This window comes from Salvelinus fontinalis, unplaced genomic scaffold, assembly GCF_029448725.1.
Source record: "Salvelinus fontinalis isolate EN_2023a unplaced genomic scaffold, ASM2944872v1 scaffold_1020, whole genome shotgun sequence".
Taxonomy (NCBI): Eukaryota; Metazoa; Chordata; class Actinopteri; order Salmoniformes; family Salmonidae; genus Salvelinus; species Salvelinus fontinalis.
Window position 1 is genome coordinate 144 of NW_026601229.1, and position 24,857 is coordinate 25,000.

General features: G+C 45.7%; 1 protein-coding gene across 1 annotated transcript in view; it reads left to right on the forward strand.

Annotated features, from left to right (window-relative positions):
• Positions 1–1,275: 1,275 nt before the first annotated feature.
• LOC129848153 (serine-rich adhesin for platelets-like) overlaps positions 1,276–24,857 on the forward strand; it is a gene marked incomplete at its 3' end in the record, with an annotated part of 64,945 nt that continues 41,363 nt past the window's right edge. Inside the window, exon 1 of the mRNA XM_055915628.1 lies at positions 1,276–1,894. Within this exon, the coding sequence (XP_055771603.1) occupies positions 1,654–1,894 (241 nt within the window). The remainder of the gene's footprint in view (positions 1,895–24,857) is intronic.

The window sequence follows — 24,857 nt, forward strand, 5'->3', positions numbered from 1 at the left end:
ATCTAAATAATAGACTTGTTATAATCTGAACTGTTACTGTTTTTAATACTTGTAGATTTTTTTGTGGCTTTGTTTTTATTTGTTTGTTTTGCTTTTGTTGGTTTTATGCCACACTAGTTTGCCATGTAGCAATTGCGCTGTGCAATATTTACAGTACGAGGACTGGGAAAACAAATGATCTGGATGTGATGTCTCTTAACAGTTTGATAGTGTTTCCTTTAGTTCTCAGTGATTTAGGTGTGACCAAGCCTTTGCTACTTAGTCACGTTAAGCGGGTTTTCCAGGTGACTCTTTTGGTGAGTGTCAAAATAAGACTTTATGGTGTATTATTGTCAAGATTCACTTTGAATAAAAAAATAATCTATTGCTGCAAATCCACTTTGTCTTTGTGTGATTTCTTTCTCTCTTGTCTTACTCGTCTTTAATGAGGTTGATGAAAGGTATCCTGTGACTTCCTTGACTAATTCCTTTCAGCTCCTCGTGGAACAAACAACCTTAGCAGTGCATTTCCAGCGGACTCTGGCCGCTTTTCTTCATTCCCGGTGGTTCTTCTCTTTCTCACCTCTCATCGTCCTTTTCCATGTCTTATCTGTATGCCTCAGTTGGTAGAGCATGGTGCTTGCACTGCCAGGGTAGTGGGTTCGATTTCCCTGGGACACCCATATGTAAAATATATGCACGCATGACTAAGTTGCTTTGGATAAAAGCGGCCTGCTAAATCAAGTTTCAAATGAAATCAAGTTTATTTTATATAGACCTTCGTACATCAGCTAATATCTCGAAGTGCTGTACAGGAACCCAGCCTAAAACCCCGAACAGCAAGCAATGCAGGTGTAGAAGCACGGCTAAATGGCTTATATTATAAAGAGGTCACCTTTTTAAGTTTAAAAAGAAATTGCTGTTGTCCTTGAATGCCATCTTGTGGATTAAGATAGTAAAGGTAAATGCTATTGCTATGTTCAGTTTAAAATCAGAATGGGAATTCTCAGCTTCACACCTGAATATTCCCAGTAAAACCCCACATTTGAAATTACAAATTTCAGCACATCATGACCCAGGACTTGTACTGTCTCTTATCCCCTATCCTCATGTGAGTCCATAACATCTCTCTAATCTCTGACAGGTGTCTGTGTTTCCTAGTCAGAATCTGGAGAGAACACAGAAGCGGGCATGGTGCATTATCCTTGGACCATCACACAGCATCTATTCATCAGCACTCTCAATCTGATCTCTGAGAAGAACGCAACTGAACTCTGCCTCCAGTTTGCCCATCATCACCTCCATTCTGACAACAGCAACCTGCTGCCACAACCACCAGAGGTCGTAACTCCCTCATTACTAATGCACACGCTTTCTCTCACACGCTTGACTTGGAGGAGTCACTAAAACCGTGCAGAAAATTATTTCACACCCCAACAATACATTGTCACAACTGGCCCTAGAAGCTGGCCTGACCTTATCGGTTTAAGGACAATGGTTTTTGCTCTGAGCTAAATGTTAGACGTTTGTACTCTATCGCGCATCTCTCATAGTGCCGCGCTGCGCCGCATAGTGATGGGTGGACCGAAGGCACCGCTCCCCGAGACCGCTTCGCTAACTGTCCAGACACGGACTGATTGATCACATGTCTTGTTCACGACCGAAACTTCAACCATGCATTCACTGGAAACGCAAATGGCTCCCAGTTTGAGGAGTGCGCGGAGAGAATTCCCCAAACTGCATACCTGCGGCGCGGCGGCTGGAGACCGGCGCTCACCGGGATGGATAAGAGTGCGAGAAGCAGGGTGGTTTCGGAGAACCAGGAGAAGAGATGGAGCAGAAGGGATGTCTGCAAACTGTCTGTTATACATAGGAATGGTCATACTTCTGTTGCAGTGTGCGCAGGCCACAGAGGGTAAGGAAGCACACGAATTTGACCATTGTTTTGTCCATCGCAGGCTATTGTAGGCTATAACAGAGGATGTATCATGCATAGCATTTCTGCTAAATGCTGCAATAGGCCTATTGTCACTCCAACCGTACCCCTCTCCTGTTCTGATAAAAATGCTATATTATTCATTAATATTTCAGGCAGCGAACAGTCATTGATTTATTGCATAATCCACTGCTGTGGATTGACCCGCTATTGTTATGGATGGACGCAATATTCAATAAATGTTATGTAAAGTGTAGGCTACAAAATTCAGGATAACGTGTTTTAATAGTAGTGCCACATCTACACATGCATGCCAATGAGACAGATCGTGAATACACTCTTTCATCCCCAGAAAAAGTTAACCATCAAAGCTCCACCATGCCCTTTGAAAACGTAACGTGCGCTATACCGACCACATGCTGTTCGAGTCCTCTGAAAGATATCTCCCAATACTCATAATTTTCCATTGCACAACGTTTCAGGATCATTAAGTACTTGCATGCATCATTACTAAAGCTGAGAGAAAAGCTGAGCGAGAGGAAGAGAGAGAATGGACAGAGCCTATAGGGAATGTGCTTTGTGCTGAGCTCGCGGCAGGCTGCAACACTGCGCGAGAATGCAGCTGGCTTCTTTGTTTCCTGCTTGTTTATGATGTAACTCACCAACTGCTTCTTCTTCTCAATCCGAAGACTGTCTCTGAGGTGTTTGTGCTATTTCCTCTGTTTACTGATGACCTTAATCTATTGTTCATCATGATCATTCAACGATTTGATCTGATAAGGACTTACCCTCGCTCTCTCTCAGTGCATGTAGGCTATTGTGGTTAATGGTTTATAGGACTCTAGATCATACAATATAGACTGTAGCTGTTGTGTTTTTAGGATATTTGTCCATACATTACCACCTCCAGCTGTTGTGGTTTTAGGATATTTGTCCATACATTAATGACCTCCCACTGGTTGAATCAATGCTGCTTCCATGTAATTTCCATTGAACCAACATGGAATAGACGTTGAATTGAGGTCTGTGCCCATTGTGCTATCTCACTCAACTGCTGCCCCTGCACATTCCTATGATGGATATCAATACCGTTACACTGGGGTCGTATAGATAGACTCTATGGGCACACGTTTCTTTTGTTCCTCTGCAGTGTCTCATTGCAGTGCCTTATGAGTAATGCTGAGATTACAGGTTGTTGTTCGTGGATGGTGTTGATTACCTGGTCATATTTAAGGAGGTTAATAGAGCCGTCCACATTGAGTGAGATTACAGGTTGTTGTTCGTGGATGGGGTTGATTACCTGGTCACATTTAAGGAGGTTAATAGAGCCGTCCACATTGAGTGAGATTACAGGTTGTTGTTCGTGGATGGTGTGGATTACCTGGTCACATATAAGGAGGTTAATAGAGCCGTCCACATTGAGTGAGATTACAGGTTGTTGTTCGTGGATGGGGTTGATTTCCTGGTCACATATAAGGAGGTTAATAGAGCCGTCCACATTGAGTGGAGAAGTTAGAAGGTTACCATATCTCCCCTGTACATCTCTTCTCGTGTATAATATACACAGAGTGTACAAAACATTAGGAACAACTGCTCTTTCCATGACATAGCTTTCACCTGGTCAGTCTATGATTCCTTATTGATGTCCCCTCTTAAATCCACTTCAATCAGTGTAGATGAAGGGGAGGAGACAGGTTAAAGAAGGATTGTTAACTCTTGAGACATGGATTGTGTATGTGTGTCATTCAGAGGGTGAATGTGCAAGACAAAGGATTTAAGTGCATTTGAACAGGGTATGGTAGTAGGTGCAAGGCGCACCGGTTTGTGTCAAGAACTGCAATTCTGCAAGGTTTTTCACGCTCAACAGTTTCCCGTGTGTATCAAGAATGGTCCTCCACCCAAAGGACACCCAGCCAACTTGACACAACTGTGGGAAGTATTGGAGTCAACATGGACCAGCATCCCTGTGGAACGACACCTTGTAGAGTCCATGCCGCGACTAACTGAGGCTGTTCTGAGGGCAAAAGGAGGTGGTGCAACTCAATATTAGAATTGTGTTCCTGATGTTTTGTACTCCGTGGACATGTGTGTAACGAGCCTGTGCTGTGTGCTTGTACAAGCCTACAGTGCATCTGGGTCGTCAGCTTTCAGTAGTGGCACACATAGATCCATGTCTCCAGCGACCAGGAGAATTGGGGAAAGTTTGTCAGGATTATTGCTCTTCAATCTGGTAAAGAAGCAGCCTTGTTAGATAGAAGCATAGCCACTAACTCTCCGATGCATAGTTAATCGATTTCTCATGACTGCACTCCTCATACATAAGGAAGCTTGCGTGTAGTAGACTCAACACACAGCCCACCACTTTACTATACCTCTCTGCATAGAAGTTACCCCAGATTTGATCTAGGTTCAGATTTATACTTCTCAAATCCTCTTTTTAACCACTTGGGGAAATACATATCGCTGACCATAGATCAGTCTCTGGGGGCAATTTCATTGTACTTTGTAGGATCCATTGTTATGTGGTGTAGTGTTCTAGTCTAGTGGCCCTCCTTCCATTATCTGCTGTTGCATTCCATCTCTTTCCCACTTCCTGATCAAGGCAAGAAGGGATACAGCTTTTGTCAAATTAATGTCAAAAGTTTTAGTTTTTTTTGCATTTTAGCTAACCCTAACCCTTTTCCTAACCTTATCCTAATTCTCCTAACCTACTACCTTAATTCTCCTAACCTGCTGCGGAAGTTATTTTAACTTGCTACGAAAAGTCAAAGCTGACAAAAGCTGTAACCTATCTAGTCAGAACCCCATTTCCTCCCCCTTTCTGTTTACTCTGCTTTTCCATTCATAAAACACCTCTAGGCATGAATGGGCTCTTAGAATGAGCATGGATGGATAGAGTTGAGGGTAGTCATACAGGCAGGCAGACTTTGGGGTACCTCTTCACTAGAACTCTCACTGAGATAGACCACATTAATTTAGGGTCAGAATTCTTGCTTTCAGGGTGAACTTTTTTCATCAATAGAGGGTGTGCGTTATGGGGACTTAAGCTTGACTGTGGTGTTTGTTGGTGAGAGTGGATGTGTTAAATCCCCATATCGCACATCATCTCATGTATTATTGCTTAGGTTTATCTCTCTGAACCAGGATTCAGCTTGTACTGTATGTCATGGCGGCATGCGTACGGCTAATCTCACGGAGCCATGTCTGGCATGCAAGACTGTGTATGGCAGGCTAAAGTCGGTACTATGGCTGTTAGTTAAAGGGGAAGTATTGGCTAGTTTAGACAGATCTAGGCCAGCGCTCACTTGTTGTGGCTCGCCTTTCTTTAATCCAAAGAACCACTACAGTGCATGGTGTCGCTATGGGAACCACATCTTCAGCTTACAGTAACCAACTCTCTCCCCCACCCTCTGAAAACAGTCAATGAAGTAGTGTTGTATGAGGACCTTGAGTAAACTGGAGCAGTGTGTGCAGGGGGAGGTGGTCCGGTGAACAGGTCATGGTCGTAGGAAGAACAGCCAAAACTGGGTCAGCAGCATGACTAGGGACAGGGACTGCCAGGAGTCGTCAGGTCCTCGAGGAAAGGAGAGACGGAGAGGGAGAGATGGGAGCACACAGGACAAGACAGGATAATTACATCAGGACAGACTGACCCTAGCCCCCTGGCACATAGACTATTGCAGCATAGATACTGGAGACTGAGACGGGGGTCAGGGGACGCTGTGGCCCCGTCCCCACACACACACACACACACACACACACACACACACACACACACACACACACACACACACACACACACACACACACACACACACACACACACACACACACACACACACACACACACACACACACACACACACACACACGCACACACACACACACACACACACAGCCTCCCCCGCCCAACACACAGTGGATAAGTGATACCCTAGCCTATGCAGAGCTAAATAAGCAGTATATTCCTACACCACCTGTGTTCCCTCCAGAGTAATTTTCTCCCAACATCAGCACTATGAGGTCCTTATACTGCAGACCTGCCCTTTGCCCACGGGTGCTGACAACATGGCTTTAACTGAAGTTAACCTCACAGACCTCCACTCTATGAGAGGCTCTCCTCACACTGTGTCATGTAATTGCTTTTACATCACATTTTCATTGGTTAGAAGAATCGATGGGGCTGAGCAAGGACAAAGACTGACTGTCTCATTGCTTATTGACATCCCAATCTGTGTCCTCTCTCTCTTACAATTCTCCAATGATAGATTGCAATGCAGCTCACCAGGCTACTGACCTTCAGTCTTACGCCTGGGGCAGTGGGCTGCTTACTTTGACTCTTGTGTCCAATGCTGAGGGGGACCGGGGGAGCAGGTATCTAGTGGTGTCTATTCAGCAGTCTGATGGTCTGGGGGTAGAAACAGCTGACTAGTGGTGTCTATTCAGCAGCCTGATGGTCTGGGGGTAGAAACAGCTGACTAGTGGTGTCTATTCAGCAGCCTGATGGTCTGGTGGTAGAAACAGCTGACTAGTGGTGTCTATTCAACAGTCTGATGGTCTGGTGGTAGAAACAGCTGACTAGTGGTGTCTATTCAGCAGCCTGATGGTCTGGGGGTAGAAACAGCTGACTAGTGGTGTCTATTCAGCAGCCTGATGGTCTGGTGGTAGAAACAGCTGACTAGTGGTGTCTATTCAGTAGCCTGATGGTCTGGTGGTAGAAACAGCTGACTAGTGGTGTCTATTCAACAGTCTGGTGGTAGAAACATCTGACTAGTGGTGTCTATTCAACAGCCTGATGGTCTGGTGGTAGAAACAGTTGACTAGTGGTGTCTATTCAGCAGCCTGATGGTCTGGGGGTAGAAACAGCTGACTAGTGGTGTCTATTCAGCAGCCTGATGGTCTGGGGGTAGAAACAGCTGGCTAGTGGTGTCTATTCAGCAGCCTGATGGTCTGGTGGTAGAAACAGCTGACTAGTGGTGTCTATTCAGCAGCCTGATGGTCTGGGGGTAGAAACAGCTGACTAGTGGTGTCTATTCAGCAGCCTGATGGTCTCGGGGTAGAAACAGCTGACTAGTGGTGTCTATTCAACAGTCTGATGGTCTGGTGGTAGAAACAGCTGACTAGTGGTGTCTATTCAACAGCCTGATGGTCTGGTGGTAGAAACAGTTGACTAGTGGTGTCTATTCAGCAGCCTGATGGTCTGGGGGTAGAAACAGCTGACTAGTGGTGTCTATTCAGCAGCCTGATGGTCTGGGGGTAGAAACAGCTGACTAGTGGTGTCTATTCAGCAGCCTGATGGTCTCGGGGTAGAAACAGCTGACTAGTGGTGTCTATTCAACAGTCTGATGGTCTGGTGGTAGAAACAGCTGACTAGTGGTGTCTATTCAACAGTCTGATGGTCTGGGGGTAGAAACAGCTGGCTAGTGGTGTCTATTCAACAGTCTGATGGTCTGGGGGTAGAAACAGCTGGCTAGTGGTGTCTATTCAACAGTCTGATGGTCTGGGGGTAGAAACAGCTGACTAGTGGTGTCTATTCAGCAGCCTGATGGTAGAAACGGCTGACTAGTGGTGTCTATTCAACAGTCTGATGGTCTGGGGGTAGAAACAGCTGACTAGTGGTGTCTATTCAGTAGCCTGATGGTCTGGTGGTAGAAACAGCTGACTAGTGGTGTCTATTCAACAGCCTGATGGTCTGGGGGTAGAAACATCTGACTAGTGGTGTCTATTCAGCAGCCTGATGGTCTGGGGGTAGAAACAGCTGACTAGTGGTGTCTATTCAGTAGCCTGATGGTCTGGTGGTAGAAACAGCTGACTAGTGGTGTCTATTCAACAGCCTGATGGTCTGGGGGTAGAAACATCTGACTAGTGGTGTCTATTCAGTAGCCTGATGGTCTGGTGGTAGAAACAGCTGACTAGTGGTGTCTATTCAGTAGCCTGATGGTCTGGTGGTAGAAACAGCTGACTAGTGGTGTCTATTCAACAGTCTGATGGTCTGGGGGTAGAAACAGCTGACTAGTGGTGTCTATTCAGTAGCCTGATGGTCTCGGGGTAGAAGCTCTTGGCCAGTCTTCCAGTTGTTGCCATGATGCTCCTGTGCTGCCCGCGTCTTAGTGATGGAAGTGGGGAGAACAGGCCATGGCTCGGGTGGTGGGGGTCCCGCTTCACCTCATTGCACTGATTTTAGTGTGTCAAAGTTAATTACAGTTGGACAGAGATGTCAGGGAAACGGAGGACTGTGTGTGTGTGTGTGTGTGTGTGTGTGTGTGTGTGTGTGTTTGTTTGAGTGCCTGTGTGTGTGTATGTTTGTTTGAGTGCCTGTGCCTGTGCCTGTGCCTGTGCCTGTGCCTGTGCCTGTGCCTGTGCGTGTGCGTGTGCGTGTGCGTGCGTGCGTGCGTGCGTGCGTGCGTGCGTCTCAGTCTCAACTTCCCTGCTGAGTTCATTTTCCTCTTAATGTTTGAGTGCTGAAGTTTGGCACATCTTTAATTCCATCTGTTGTTCTCCCAGTTCTAGGGCTTAAAGGCAGCAATACACTTCAAGCAAACGGACCGACCGAGCGTCGTATACGGTCCGTACCAACATTTGAGCCAAACAAAAGTACGTAGAACTACGCGTGAAATCGACGCTGCATCTGTAGGCCCTTTAGACAATTGCATGCCACTTGACTGTATTTGTACAGGTATTCAAGCATCTGATTTGTCTGTGTTGGGAATGTGTGTTTCGATAGGCGTGTTTGTCTCTGTGGAATATGAAAATCTGAACTTCCCCTGTCAATTGTTCAAGCCAGTGGTGAAGAAAAACCCTTCCAGTCTCTCTATTATCATGACTGTGCATACTGCTTGATGTAGACAGTGGTTGACAGTGTGATTTTATTCAGAACTGCATTGAATTGAGGAAACGTGATTACTACACAAGGTATCTATAAACCTGCTGATAGTGTTTTGAGAGAGTACTGTTTGTATTAGCATGGGGGTCATTCAAATCTTCCTCATCTACCACCTGTAATGCCTAGGCTTTAGCTCAGTGGGCTAAACACTGTCTTGAGCCACACAGACAACCCTGGGTCGATACCCGGTCGGTCACATGCTGGCCTGTTGTAATGGTCACTGGATGGTAAGTGATGGTCAGCAGGGTCCACTAGTGCGGTTTCTAGTCTCCTCCCCTCTATGCCATGTCTGTATCAGGTGATAACACTGATAGATAGAATGGCATGGTTAACAGTGCTGCTAATTAGCACCATGTGCCATCTGCCCACCATTATCCCTCACACTGCACCCTGCACCTGGGGAATGTAGTGTGTGTGTGTGTGTGGAGTGATATTGTGTGAAGTAATGTCTACCAAGCAGATCATGACAATGTGACAGGACATGAGTGCCTGGTTCTGGGGTCATCTCCTAATCAATGTGTTCTGTCAGTTAATTAAAGTAGATGTATATCATTGTCAGGCTTCAGAGACATTTTATCCTGTAATGTTCTGGTCCAGATCCCACTCTCCTCTCCTCTCCTCTCCTCTCCTCTCCTCTCCTCTCCTCTCCTCTCCTCTCCTCTCCTCTCCTCTCCTCTCCTCTCCTCTCCTCTCCTCTCCTCTCCTCTCCTCTCCTCTCCTCTCCTCTCCTCTCCTCTCCTCTTTGGTGTAGCAGTGTTCATTGTTTGCAGCCACTTCTTTGTTGTTGTAATATCGCAAACAAAAGTGGCAGTTTCACCATTAAGGATTCCATCTTTAAAGGATTTTTTTGTCACCTTTTTTAACCAGGTAGGCCAGTTGAGAACAAGTTCTCATTTACAACCGCTACCTGGCCAAAATAAAGCAAAGCAGTGTGACACAAACAACAACACGGAGTTACACATGGAATAAATTGAATGCAATCACAACGTGCACATGCATTTCATTTTCAGCAAGCCATGGTCCTCTACAGTATCCTATCAGTTACTATTCAGAGATAGTATAAACATGAGAAGAGTCACTGGCAGTCTGGCAGGCGTGGGAGATGAGAAAATAACACTCATGGTGATGATGAACAAACTAACTCAGTAGGATGGTGAACGAACTAACTCAGTAGGATGGTGAACTAACCATCTCGGTAGGAGGGTGAATTAACTAACTCGGTAGGAGGGTGAACTAACAAACTCGGTAGGAGGGTGAATTAACTAACTCGGTAGGAGGGTGAACTAACTAACTCGGTAGGAGGGTGAACTAACTAACTGTGTAGGATGGTGAACTAACTAACTGTGTAGGATGGTGAACTAACTAACTGTGTAGGATGGTGAACTAACTAACTGTGTAGGATGGTGAACAAACTAACTCGGTGTGATGGTGAACAAACTAACTCGGTAGGATGGTGAACTAACTAACTCGGTAGGAGGGTGAACTAACAAACTGTGTAGGAGGGTGAATTAACTAACTCGGTAGGAGGGTGAACTAACTAACTGTGTAGGATGGTGAACTAACTAACTGTGTAGGATGGTGAACTAACTAACTGTGTAGGATGGTGAACTAACTAACTGTGTAGGATGTTGAACTAACTAACTGTGTAGGATGGTGAACTAACTAACTGTGTAGGAGGGTGAACTAACTAACTGTGTAGGATGGTGAACTAACTAACTGTGTAGGATGGTGAACTAACTAACTGTGTAGGATGGTGAACTAACTAACTGTGTAGGATGGTGAACTAACTAACTGTGTAGGATGTTGAACTAACTAACTGTGTAGGATGGTGAACTAACTAACTGTGTAGGATGGTGAACTAACTAACTGTGTAGGATGGTGAACTAACTAACTGTGTAGGATGGTGAACTAACTAACTGTGTAGGATGGTGAACTAACTAACTGTGTAGGATGGTGAACTAACTAACTGTGTAGGAGGGTGAACTAACTAACTGTGTAGGATGGTGAACTAACTAACTGTGTAGGATGGTGAACTAACTAACTGTGTAGGATGTTGAACTAACTAACTGTGTAGGATGTTGAACTAACTAACTGTGTAGGATGGTGAACTAACTAACTGTGTAGGATGGTGAACTAACTAACTGTGTAGGAGGGTGAACTAACTAACTCATGGTGATGGTGAACTAACTAACTTGTGGTGATGGTGAACTAACTAACTAACTCATGGTGAACTAAGTAACTCAGTGGGATGCAGCAGTGACTTGAAGGGGAGAGGAACTAAAAGAGAGTCACAGTTAAATGTTTAATGTGCTTTTCTGTGTGAATGGGAAATTGTCTGGATTAGCTGTGGATTTACTGGGAACATCCTCACCACTGACCTTCATGACTGGATGGGGCTGATGAGACGGGCTGAATGGGAACATCCTCAGCACTGACCTTCATGACTGGATGGGGCTGATGAGACAGGCTGAATGGGAACATCCTCACCACTGACCTTCATGACTGGATGGGGCTGATGAGACAGGCTGAATGGGAACATCCTCACCACTGACCTTCATGACTGGATGGGGCTGATGAGACAGGCTGAATGGGAACATCCTCAGCACTGACCTTCATGACTGGATGGGGCTGATGAGACAGGCTGAATGGGAACATCCTCACCACTGACCTTCATGACTGGATGGGGCTGATGAGACAGGCTGAATGGGAACATCCTCAGCACTGACCTTCATGACTGGATGGGGCTGATGAGACAGGCTGAATGGGAACATCCTCAGCACTGACCTTCATGACTGGATGGGGCTGATGAGACAGGCTGAATGGGAACATCCTCAGCACTGACCTTCATGACTGGATGGGGCTGATGAGACAGGCTGAATGGGAACATCCTCACCACTGACCTTCATTACTGGATGGGGCTGATGAGACAGGCTGAATGGGAACATCCGCAGCACTGACCTTCATGACTGGATGGGGCTGATGAGACAGGCTGAATGGGAACATCCTCAGCACTGACCTTCATGACTGGATGGGGCTGATGAGACAGGCTGAATGGGAAGAGCAGGAAGCCCCACACACTGTTTATGCTCACAATTCACAGCTTTATTGACAACGTTTCCATCCCAAAGGTCAAACAGACTGAGTGCTCGCATCCCAAAATATACACGTTTCACCTCACATGACCATTACGTACATCAATGATGCATGGTCGGTGTGGAAACAATCCAATTCATTTTTGCGCAGTGGTGGAAAAAGTACCCAATTGTCATACTTGTCGTACTTGAGTAGAAGTAAAGAGATCTTAATAGAAAATTACTCAAGAAAAAGGGGAAGTCACGTGGTAAAATCCTACTTGTGTAAAAGTATTTGTTTTTAAATATACTTATCAAAAGTAAATGTAATTGCTAAAATATACTTAGGTTTCAAAATTAAAAGTATAAATAATTTCAAATTCCTTATATTAAGCAAACCAGATGGCACCATTTTTTATTTTATTTTTAATGTATGGATAGCAAAGGGCACGCTCCAACCCTCAGACAGAATTTACAAATTAAACGTTTGTGATTATTGAGTCAGTCAGATTAGAGGCAGTAGGGATGACCAGGAATGTTCTCTTGATAAGGGTGTGAATTAGACCATTTTCCAGTCCTGCTAAACATTCAAAATGTAACGAGAACTTTTTGGTGTCAGGGAAAATGTATGGAGTAAAAAGTACATAATTTTCATTAGGAATGTAGTGAAGTAAAAGTATAAAGTTGTCAAAAATATAAATAGTAAAGTAAAGTACAGATACCCCAAAAAACTACTTAAGTACTTTACATCACTGCTTTTACGCATAGTCAATCCTAATTAATTTCTTCCAAGACGGCGTAGCAGTGTAGACGTCTTTGTCCTGTCGTGTCCCGTGTCCCTTGTATATATCTTTTTACATCTTTTTCTTCGCATATCTTTAAAAAATACTTTCTTAAACCTCAACTTCTAAATACTCTCCTGCAACCCGCCTCACCCAATGTGGCGTGGATCTGCTTTTTTCTAAAGTATTTCTATTTACTTCTGATCTGGAATCCATCTACTGAAGATAGCCAGCTAACTGCCTACCAGCTATCAGTTAGCAAACCATTGCTAGCGGTCATCAGCTAACCTTTAGCTCGGAAAGCTCTCGCTAGTTCGAACAACGTGACTAAAACCAGAGCATAACGGACCTATTTCTCTCCATATCCCCGGATTCCTACCGCAAACTCTGAACATTTTCATCTGGATCTTCGCAACTAGCTAACCACAATCCCGGGTGACCACTCCTGGCTAGCGTTTCCATCCCGGAGCAGGCACCGGAGCAGGCACCAATTAGCCTGAAGCTAATTGGCTAGGGCTCCTGTGCTACCACTGAAGCCCACTCCTGGGCTACAAGACCCGGACCCATTTACTGCCGGTACGGAGCACGGAACCCCGCCTATCCTCTACGACTGGAATACCGACATAATCTGCCCGGGGACTCCAACAGGCACCTCAGGCGTGACGCCCGCTGAAGGCCCATTCTGCTAACCTACTAGGCCTGTTAGCTACCTAGAGCTACCTGGAACCCTACTAATTCCACGACTGGTCTATCGACGTCACCGCACGAAGAGGCAAAAACAGACTTCCCCCCCCATCGCGACGTCCCCCAAAGGCTAACTTGCCTGCCCCGGTCTGCTAACTGCTAGCTTATCTTGCAGCTAGCGCAGCCAGGAAGCTAGCACCAGTTAGCAAACACAATTCTACAATTCACAACCTCTCTTTCGCCATCGCTATCCGGCTTGGATTCTCTGTCGACACGACCACGTCTGGTTTGCAGACGTGCCCTCAACCGGTGCCCTCAACCAGCCTCCGTCTGAGCAGACCCCCTCCGTCTGAGCAGACCACCCCCCCGGGCTACTAACTTTAAAAGCGTGCTAGTTTAGTGGAGGCCTCACTACTCCATCTACGGCTGCCCCCTGGACACTATGATCACTTGGCTACATAGCTGATGCCTGCTTGACTGTCCATTAATTCACGGTACTCCATTCTGTTTATTTGTGTTTTATCTGTCGGCTCTGTGCCTTAACTCAGGATCTGTGTGTAGTTAATCCGACCCTCTCTGCCCAGTCGTCGCCATTTTTACCTTCTGTTGCTGTGTTAGCTGACTAGCTGCTGTTATCTCACCTGCTGTTTTAGCTAGCTCTCCCAATCATGACCTGCAATCACTTTATGCCTTATTGTATGTCTCTCTCAAATATCAATATGCCTTGCATACTGTTGTTCAGGCTAGTTATCATTGTTTTGGTTTGCAATGGACCCCGTAGTTCCACTCTCCGTACCTCTGATACCTCCTTTGTCCCACCCCCCACACATGCGGTGACCTCACCCATTGAGACCAGCATGTCCAGAGATACAACCTCTCTTATCATCACCCAGTGCCTGGGCTTGCCTCCGCTGTACCCGTGCCCCACCATACCCTGGTCTGCACATTATGCCCAGAATCTATTCTACCACGCCCATAAATCTGCTCCTTTTATTCCTTGTCCCCAACGCTCTAGGCGACCAGTTTTGATAGCCTTTAGCCGCACCCTCATCCTACTACTCCTCTGTTCCTCGGGTGATGTGGAGGTAAACCCAGGCCCTGCATGTCCCCAGTCACCCTCATTTGTTGACTTCTGTGATCGAAAAAGCCTTGGCCTCATGCATGTCAACATCAGAAGCCTCCTCCCTAAGTTTGCCTTACTCACCGCTTTAGCACACTCTGCCAACCCTGATGTCCTTGCCGTGTCTGAATCCTGGCTTAGGAAGGCCACCAAAAACTCTGAGATTTCCATACCCAACTATAACACTTTCCGTCAAGATAGAACTGCCAAAGGGGGAGGAGTTGCAATCTACTGCAGAGATAGCCTGCAAAGTTCTGTCATACTTTCCAAGTCTATGCCCAAACAGTTCGAACTTCTAATTTAAAAAAATAATCTCTCCAGAAATAAGTCTCTCACTGTTGCCGCCTGCTACCGAACCCCCTCAGCTCCCAGCTGTGCCCTGGACACCATCTGTGAATTGATCGCTCCCCATCTAGCTTCAGAGTTTGTTCTGTTAGGTGACCTAAACTGGGATATGCTTAACACCCCGGCAGTCCTACAATCTAAGCTTGATGCCCTCAATCTCACACAAATCATCAAGGAACCCACCAGGTACAACCCTAAATCCGTAAACATGGGCACCCTAATAGACATTATCCTGACCAACTTGCCCTCCAAATACACCTCTGCTGTCTTCAATCAAGATCTCAGCGATCACTGCCTCATTGCCTGTATCCGCCACGGGTCCACGGTCAAACGACCACCCCTCATCACTGTCAAACGCTCCCTGAAACACTTCTGCGAGCAGGCCTTTCTAATCGACCTGGCCCGGGTAACCTGGAAGGATATTGACCTCATCCCGTCAGTTGAGGATGCCTGGTCATTCTTTAAAAGTTACTTCCTCACCATATTAGACAAGCATGCTCCGTTCAAAAAATGCAGAACCAAGAACAGATATAGCCCTTGGTTCACTCCAGACCTGACTGCCCTCGACCAGCACAAAAACATCCTGTGGCGAACTGCAATAGCATCGAAGAGCCCCCGTGATATGCAACTGTTCAGGGAAGTCAGGAACCAATACACGCAGTCAGTCAGGAAAGCAAAGGCCAGCTTTTTCAAGCAGAAATTTGCATCCTGTAGCTCTAACTCCAAAAAGTTCTGGGACACTGTAAAGTCCATGGAAAACAAGAGCACCTCCTCCCAGCTGCCCACTGCACTGAGGCTAGATAACACGGTCACCACTGATAAGTCCGTGATAATCGAAAACTTCAACAAACATCTCTCAATGGCTGGCCATGCCTTCCACCTGGCGACTCCAACCTTGGCCAACAGCCCCGCCCCCCCCGCTGCTACTCGCCCAAGCCTCCCCAGCTTCTCCTTTACCCATATCCAGATAGCAGATGTTCTGAAAGAGCTGGAAAACCTGGACCCATACAAATCAGCTGGGCTTGACAATCTGGACCCCCTATTTCTGAAACTGTCCGCCGCCATTGTCGCACCCCCTATTACCAGCCTGTTCAACCTCTCCTTCGTATCATCTGAGATCCCCAAGGATTGGAAAGCTGCCGCTGTCATCCCCCTCTTCAAAGGGGGAGACACCCTGGACCCAAACTGTTACAGACCTATATCCATCCTGCCCTGCCTAGCTAAGGTCTTCGAAAGCCAAGTCAACAAACAGATCACTGACCATCTCGAATCCCACCGTACCTTCTCCGCTGTGCAATCCGGTTTCCGAGCCGGTCACGGGTGCACCTCAGCCACGCTCAAGATACTAAACGATATCATAACCGCCATCGATAAAAGACATTACTGTGCAGCCGTCTTCATCGACCTGGCCAAGGCTTTCGACTCTGTCAATCACCATATTCTTATCGGCAGACTCAATAGCCTCGGTTTTTCTAATGACTGCCTTGCCTGGTTCACCAACTACTTTGCAGACAGAGTTCAGTGTGTCAAATCGGAGGGCATGTTGTCCGGTCCTCTGGCAGTCTCTATGGGGGTACCACAGGGTTCAATTCTCGGGCCGAATCTTTTCTCTGTATACATCAATGATGTTGCTCTTGCTGTGGGCGATTCCCTGATCCACCTCTACGCAGATGACACCATTCTGTATACTTCCGGCCCTTCCCTGAACACTGTGCTATCTAACCTCCAAACGAGCTTCACTGCCATACAACACTCCTTCCGTGGCCTCCAACTGCTCTTAAACGCTAGTAAAACCAAATGCATGCTTTTCAACCGTTCGCTGCCTGCACCCGCACGCCCGACTAGCATCACCACCCTGGACGGTTCCGACCTAGAATATGTGGACATCTATAAGTACCTAGGTGTCTGGCTAGACTGCAAACTCTCCTTCCAGACTCATATCAAACATCTCCAATCCAAAATCAAATCTAGAGTCGGCTTTCTATTCCGGAACAAAGCCTCCTTCACTCACGCCGCCAAACTTACCCTAGTAAAACTGACTATCCTACCGATCCTCGACTTCGGCGATGTCATCTACAAAATAGCTTCCAATACTCTACTCAGCAAACTGGATGCAGTTTATCACAGTGCCATCCGTTTTGTTACTAAAGCACCTTATACGACCCACCACTGCGACCTGTATGCCCTAGTCGGCTGGCCCTCGCTACATGTTTGTCGTCAGACCCACTGGCTCCAGGTCATCTACAAGGCTATGCTAGGTAAAGTGCCGCCTTATCTCAGTTCACTGGTCACGATGGCTACACCCACCCGTAGCACGCGCTCCAGCAGGTGTATCTCACTGATCATCCCTAAAGCCAAAACCTCATTTGGACGCCTTTCCTTCCAGTTCTCTGCTGCCTGCGACTGGAACGAATTGCAAAAATCTCTGAAGTTGGAGACTTTTATCTCCCTCAACAACTTTAAAAATCTGCTATCCGAGCAGCTAACCGATCGCTGCAGCTGTACATAGTCCATCTGTAAACTACCCACCCAATTTACCTACCTCACCCCCATACTGCTTTTATTTATTTACTTTTCTGCTCTTTTGCACACCAGTATCTCTTCTTGCACATGATCATCTGATGATTTATCACTCCAGTGTTAATCTGCTAAATTGTAATTATTCGATTTATTGCCTACCTCATGCCTTTTGCACACATTGTATATAGATTCTCTTTTTTTCTACCATGTTATTGACTTGTCTATTGTTTACTCCATGTGTAACTCTGTGTTGTTGTCTGTTCACACTGCTATGCTTTATCTTGGCCAGGTCGCAGTTGCAAATGAGAACTTGTTCTCAACTAGCCTACCTGGTTAAATAAAGGTGAAATAAAAAAATTAAAATAAAAAAATCACAGAGGTACATTTGGTCATGAAGGTCGTCCAAGTTAAAACCTAGGCAACAGTAAAAAAAAATGTAATAATTAAGATCACATTAGAAACTGTTTAAATACACGTTCATATGACCATGATGTGTAGGGTGCATGGTGCCCGTAGATTTAATAACAGTGATATATTTAAAAAACAACTTGTGTACCTTTAATCATTTTATATCAGTGAGATGGGCACAGGTAGTAGTTACAGGTAGTAGTTACAGGTAGTAGTTACAGGTAGTAGTTAATGGTAGTAGTTACAGGTAGTAGTTACAGGTAGTAGTTACAGGTAGTAGTTAATGGTAGTAGTTACAGGTAGTAGTTACAGGTAGTAGTTACAGGTAGTAGTTACAGGTAGTAGTTACAGAAAATCTAATATATATGTACAAAATGTCTAAGTGGAGACCTGGATGGCAGGACAAGTCAACGTGACATATTCATGTGATACATTTTCTGATAACAAACTCTTGGTTCAGACCTTTAGGAGACAAACAGTGAATCCAATACATTTCTCTTCTCCGTAATAGACTATCAGTATCTCCTCCCTCCTAGGAGTCTTAACATGTTCGATACCATTCTATCTCAGAGAGCTGATGTGACGAGCCTCCATGAAATGCGCAGCCAAAGAGTTTCTCAGGCCAAGAGTCCTGATATTACTTCTGTGTTCTGCTATCCTTGTTTTCAGAGCTTGTTTCTTTTTTCCTACATAGCATAGACAACATACACTTGATCAGGTATACCACATTTGTTTGTGTAAGACGTGATCATGCCCTTTATCTTAATGGCCTTGCCCGTGATAGGGGGATTGTGCATCTGTTTATAAAGTTACACTGGGTACATCGGCCACATCTTTATTTACCGTCCGGCACATTGTCTAGAAAGGTGCTATGTGGCACCGGTGGAAGATCAGACCTCACCACCATGTGACTGATGTTGTGGGCGCGTCTGAAGACGACCCGCGGGGGTTCTTTAAACGTCTTTTCCCGTTGTGGATCAGTGCTCAAGATGTACCAGTGGTTTTTAATGATGTGGTCCAACTGTTTACCAAGTGGGGAGGACTGAAGGAAGCATTGAACCCGTTAGTCAGGGGGCGAGGTGGCTTGGGCGTCAGGCTGTCATCCTGGGTTATAGTTTTGTAATGATGCCTTGCGTCATGCAGCCATTCCTCTGATAACCTCGCTGTCTGAAACGCTCATCCAGACAGTCGGCTTGTTTGTCATAGTTACTCTGTGTTCTACAGATCCTGCCTATGCGACTGTATTGGCGGATAGGGAGGCTCTTTCTCAGGGGTGGAGGGTGGAAGCTATTTGGATTTATTAAGGATCCTATTAGCTGCTGCCAAGGCATCAGCTACTATTCTAGGGGTCCAGCAACATTAAAGTAGTGATATGACATTACATTTCATAACATTTTTCACAACACACACAGTGTGTTCCCTCAGGCCACTACTCTACTATCACATATCAACAATACAAAATCCATGTGTACTGTTTTAAAGCAGATTTATGCTGCATTAGTAAAGATGTGATCAATACATGTGGATGATTTCATTTCTGTGCTGTTTGTAAATACCCTGGTAGGTCGACTGATAACCTGAACCAGGTTCCAGGCACTGGTTACAGTTTTGAGTGGGCAGCTTGACGAAAGCCAGTCAATATTAAGGTCACCCAGAAAATATACCTTTCTGTTGATATCACATACATGATCAAGCATTTCACACACATTATCCAGATACTGACTGTTAGAACTTGGTGGTCTATAGCAACTTCCCACCAGAATGGTCTTTAGGTGAGGCAGGTGAACCTGTAGTCATATTACTTCTACAGTATTTAACATGAGATCCTCTCTAAGCTTTACAGGAATGTGGCTATGAATACAGACCGCAGAACACCGCCCCCATTGGCATTTATGTATTTTCGGTAGATGTTATAACCATGTATTGCTTCCACTGTATCATCAAAGGTATTATCTAAGTGGGTTTCAGAGATAGTCAGAATATGAATGTCATCTGTTACGAGCGAGCGATTTCATGAACCTTGTTTCTTAGGCTACATGTTAATGTGGGCGGTTTCTAACACTTTTCTGGGATGCTTGATTGTTTTTAACAGGGAATTCCTGTCAGTCGGCTTCCTGTGTAGGTCCGTGCTTAAGCCCCCCCCCCCCCCTTTATCAAAATGTTGAGATCTTGTTTCATGCGCATCAAAGGTGAGGGTGAATTTCAGATGTTCACTGCTTGAATTGATGGAGTGGAATCGATGAAGTTCCTCTGCGGTGCCCTGGAATAGAAGGAAGACGGCATCAATGAAGCGTTTCCAGAGCTTGATATGGTGCAAGAATGGATTGTTAGGGCTGAAAATCACATTCTTCTCAAACCACCCCACATACAGATTGACATAATTCAGTGCCATTTTACAACCCATAGCAGTTCCCTTCTGTTGAATGAACATGTCATTTTAAAACATGAAAAAGTTCTTACTCAAATTCTTACTCAATCTCAGCCAGTTCAACAATACAGTTAGTACTAGACTGTGTGCCAGTGGGTCTGTTGACTAAGACAGTGTACCAGTGGGTCTGTTGACTAAGACAGTGTACCAGTGGGTCTGTTAACTAAGCCAGTGTACCAGTGGGTCTGTTGACTAAGACAGTGTACCAGTGGGTCTGTTGACTAAGCCAGTGTACCAGTGGGTCTGTTGACTAAGACAGTGTACCAGTGGGTCTGTTGACTAAGACAGTGTACCAGTGGGTCTGTTGACTAAGACAGTGTGCCAGTGGGTCTGTTGACTAAGACAGTGTGCCAGTGGGTCTGTTGACTAAGCCAGTGTACCAGTGGGTCTGTTGACTAAGCCAGTGTACCAGTGGGTCTGTTGACTAAGACAGTGGGTCTGTTGACTAAGACAGTGTGCCAGTGGGTCTGTTGACTAAGACAGTGTACCAGTGGGTCTGTTGACTAAGCCAGTGTGCCAGTGGGTCTGTTGACTAAGGCAGTGTGCCAGTGGGTCTGTTGACTAAGACAGTGTGCCAGTGGGTCTGTTGACTAAGACAGTGTGCCAGTGGGTCTGTTGACTAAGCCAGTGTACCAGTGGGTCTGTTGACTAAGACAGTGTACCAGTGGGTCTGTTGACTAAGACAGTGTACCAGTGGGTCTGTTGACTAAGACAGTGTACCAGTGGGTCTGTTGACTAAGCCAGTGTGCCAGTGGGTCTGTTGACTAAGGCAGTGTGCCAGTGGGTCTGTTGACTAAGACAGTGTACCAGTGGGTCTGTTGACTAAGCCAGTGTGCCAGTGGGTCTGTTGACTAAGGCATTGTGCCAGTGGGTCTGTTGACTAAGCCAGTGTGCCAGTGGGTCTGTTGACTAAGCCAGTGTACCAGTGGGTCTGTTAACTAAGCCAGTGTGCCAGTGGGTCTGTTGACTAAGACAGTGTACCAGTGGGTCTGTTGACTAAGCCAGTGTGCCAGTGGGTCTGTTGACTAAGACAGTGTACCAGTGGGTCTGTTGACTAAGCCAGTGTGCCAGTGGGTCTGTTGACTAAGACAGTGTACCAGTGGGTCTGTTGACTAAGACTGTGTACCAGTGGGTCTGTTGACTAAGACAGTGTACCAGTGGGTCTGTTGACTAAGACAGTGTACCAGTGGGTCTGTTGACTAAGCCAGTGTGCCAGTGGGTCTGTTGACTAAGCCAGTGTACCAGTGAGTATGTTGACTAAGCCAGTGTACCAGTGGGTCTGTTGACTAAGCCAGTGGGTCTGTTGACTAAGCCAGTGTGCCAGTGGGTCTGACTAAGACAGTATGCCAGTGGGTCTGTTGACTAAGCCAGTGGGTCTGTTGACTAAGCCAGTGTGCCAGTGGGTCTGTTGACTAAGACAGTGTGCCAGTGGGTCTGTTGACTAAGACAGTGTACCAGTGGGTCTGTTAACTAAGCCAGTGTGCCAGTGGGTCTGTTGACTAAGCCAGTGTACCAGTGGGTCTGTTGACTAAGACAGTGTGCCAGTGGGTCTGTTGACTAAGACAGTGTGCCAGTGGGTCTGTTGACTAAGACAGTGTACCAGTGGGTCTGTTGACTAAGACAGTGTACCAGTGGGTCTGTTGACTAAGCCAGTGTACCAGTGCGTCTGTTGACTAAGCCAGTGTGCCATAGCTTGTAGGCCTCCCTGGTGGGGGATGTTTGTATACAGGGATTCAATATCAAAGCAAGAGATAAGTATCACTGTTGATAATGTGCATTGTCTTAAGGGGGTTAATCATGTCCATAGAATCACATTCACATGCAGGGAGAAAGTGGTGGTATTTAATTGTCCCTGGATCTCATTCACATTATTATTCAGTTTTAACAACCCCACGGCTCCGCCCTTATCAGCATTATGCACTATCATTTATCTAACGCTTGACTCTGTTCTTTAGGGAGATTATTGTAGACTCTGTATTCTCGTTTCTTATTCAGAATAGGAGACGTCTTTTTCCACCAGTCTGTTTCTAGGGAGGGATTTCTGTATCAGGGCGGACAAAAGGTGGATTTGGCTCCGAAAGGGTTTTTCGTTCTTTGTGAAATGTCATCCTCTATTGTGTCACCCATAGCCTGAACACTCATCTCACCCATACTTGACTCATCCACATTTATGGGGCAGAAGATCTCCCTAAGTCTCAATGTACAAAATCATTTCTGAAACTCTATTGTAGTGTCAAAATCATTACATGATGCAGTGGAGATGAAAGATCAGCCTTTACTCAAGGCCAACTCACATGAAGTGGTGATGGGACGTGAAGAAAGGTTGATCACAGGCATTCTGACTGTGTGTCCAATAGCGGCCTTGCTCCTCTGCTCATCCCACACTTCTTCCACGTCCGCGGTGCTGCTGACCCTCCTGGGCCATTCAGGGTTTCCTCTTCTCCCTCGCTCACCCCTCCCATGAAAACCCTAGCTGAGTCTGTTTGACCTGATGAAGAGCTGTTTGGGATGGAAACTTTGTCAATAAAGCGGTGAATTGGGAGCAGAAACAGTGGGCCTTCCTGTTCTTCACAGGTTTTCTATATTAGCACAGAACCTCTGTTTTTAAGGATGTGGGTATGACCTTTTCTACAGGCTGAATGGGACACATCCTCAGCACTGACCTTCATGACTGGATGGGGCCGATGAGATTGCATGGGATACAGTCCACCCTCTCACTGTGTGTGTGCGTGCGTGCGTTAGTGTGACAGAGAATAACATGGCCATGGCTTATAGAACTGTGACGATGGGAGCTTTTAAGAAAATGAATCTGTTGAAGCATGTAAATGTTGCAGCTAGACTGAGCACATGACTGCAACAGGATCAAGCCAAGGATGGGGTTAAATGGTCTCATCTCCCTGGTCTATGGTGGTACTTCCACCCAGGATATGAGTGAACAGAGTAGACCAAACAGAATGTTGCTTTGACAGACCATTCACCACCTCTCCACCATGGAGGGAGGGAGGCTCTTTACACTACTTCAACACAAACTAGATCCAGGAGAGATACTGTACTTATAGTGTATATACATATCTCTCTTTAAGATATGTCTCCCACACTACCTCCGGGTGGAGACATCTACACCACATACCCCCCTCTGAGTGGTACAGTATAAAGACAACGGCTCACTGCGAGATTTACCTTAATACCACTAGACAGCATTTTTGCACTGTTAGACAAATTGAAAATTAAAGGCTTTAAAAACATCCCCACATTTGTGAATCATTGCAGTAATAAAGTATGTAACACTATGCAATATGGTTTAGATGAGAATCTCCTGTATGGTTTGAATAGCTATCCTTATTTCATTTGTCTATATACTATGGTATTTACAGTATATACTAATAGCTGCACTCACACATGAAGCAGGAATGTGGCTTTGGCCACACCACATCCAGGGCTAGTGTAAACAGAAAAGTTGAAAATCTGATGGTGAAGTGACATAGATCTCACTAGACATATTTGACTAATGTAAATCCACCCTAAGAACCAGAGATACCTACAGTACTGGAGATTCTCCACAGATGAAGCTCCCCGGTTCTTTCTGCCAGAGTGATTTGCTCTGGCCCATTATTGCAATGACTGGGATTGGCCAGGCAGTGAAGCCTGGTGCTGCCCTGGTGGAGAGTGACAGACCAGCGGAAGCTACCCGCTGCCATTCCAGCCAATGAGCTGGATCTGAAGAGAGAGCCGGGGAGATCACTGAAACATGGAGGAGATTTATTACATGGGGCTCCGCTCACGCCAACGCACAGGGACCCAGGCCCAGTCACATACCCGTACCTGCACACTGTCATACAGGTCAACAACATGCCTTCTGTTTCTGTCAGAGTCTAACAGACAAATGGATTGTGAAACCTTCTCTTTCAGAGGATAATACCTAACCTTATGAGCTATAAAAAGCAGAGAGAGAAAGAGCGAGAGCGTCAGATCGAAATAGAGGGGAAGAGAAATGAGGGAAGAGAGAAGGGAGGTATAGTGGATGGATTAGAGGTCGATAGGGGCAATCTTCTCATTGCTGTGCTGTTGAAAGGGTCGATAAAAGGTCACTGCAACAGTAGAGAAATGTGCTGAAGTCATGGTTCACAGTGCAGGGGACGGTCCTTCATCAGCTCACTGTCTTTGACTCTGCCTCGGTAAGAGACAATCACTGATGTCAGTACTTCCTGGAACACAAAGTGTCTGTTTCTGACAGCTATTTGCAGCATAAGTTTGGCTGGAATCTAGTGTGGTATTGTATCTTACTCTAATAGGTAATCTGGAGAAAAAACATACTTCATAAATTCAGTATGATCTGGTCTCTGACATCGCTCGTTCTAGTATTTATTCTGTATTTTTCTGGATTATGTGTGTATTGTTTAAAAAAAATAAAAATATTGCTAGGCATTACTGCACCGTTGGAGCTAGAAACAAGTATTACTGCACTGTTGGAGCTAGAAACAAGTATTACTGCACTGTTGGAGCTAGAAACAAGTATTACTGCACTGTTGGAGCTAGAAACAAGTATTACTGCACTGTTGGAGCTAGAAACAAGTATTACTGCACTGTTGGAGCTAGAAACAAGTATTACTGCACTGTTGGAGCTAGAAACAAGTATTACTGCACCGTTGGAGCTAGAAACAAGTATTACTGCACTGTTGGAGCTAGAAACAAGTATTAATG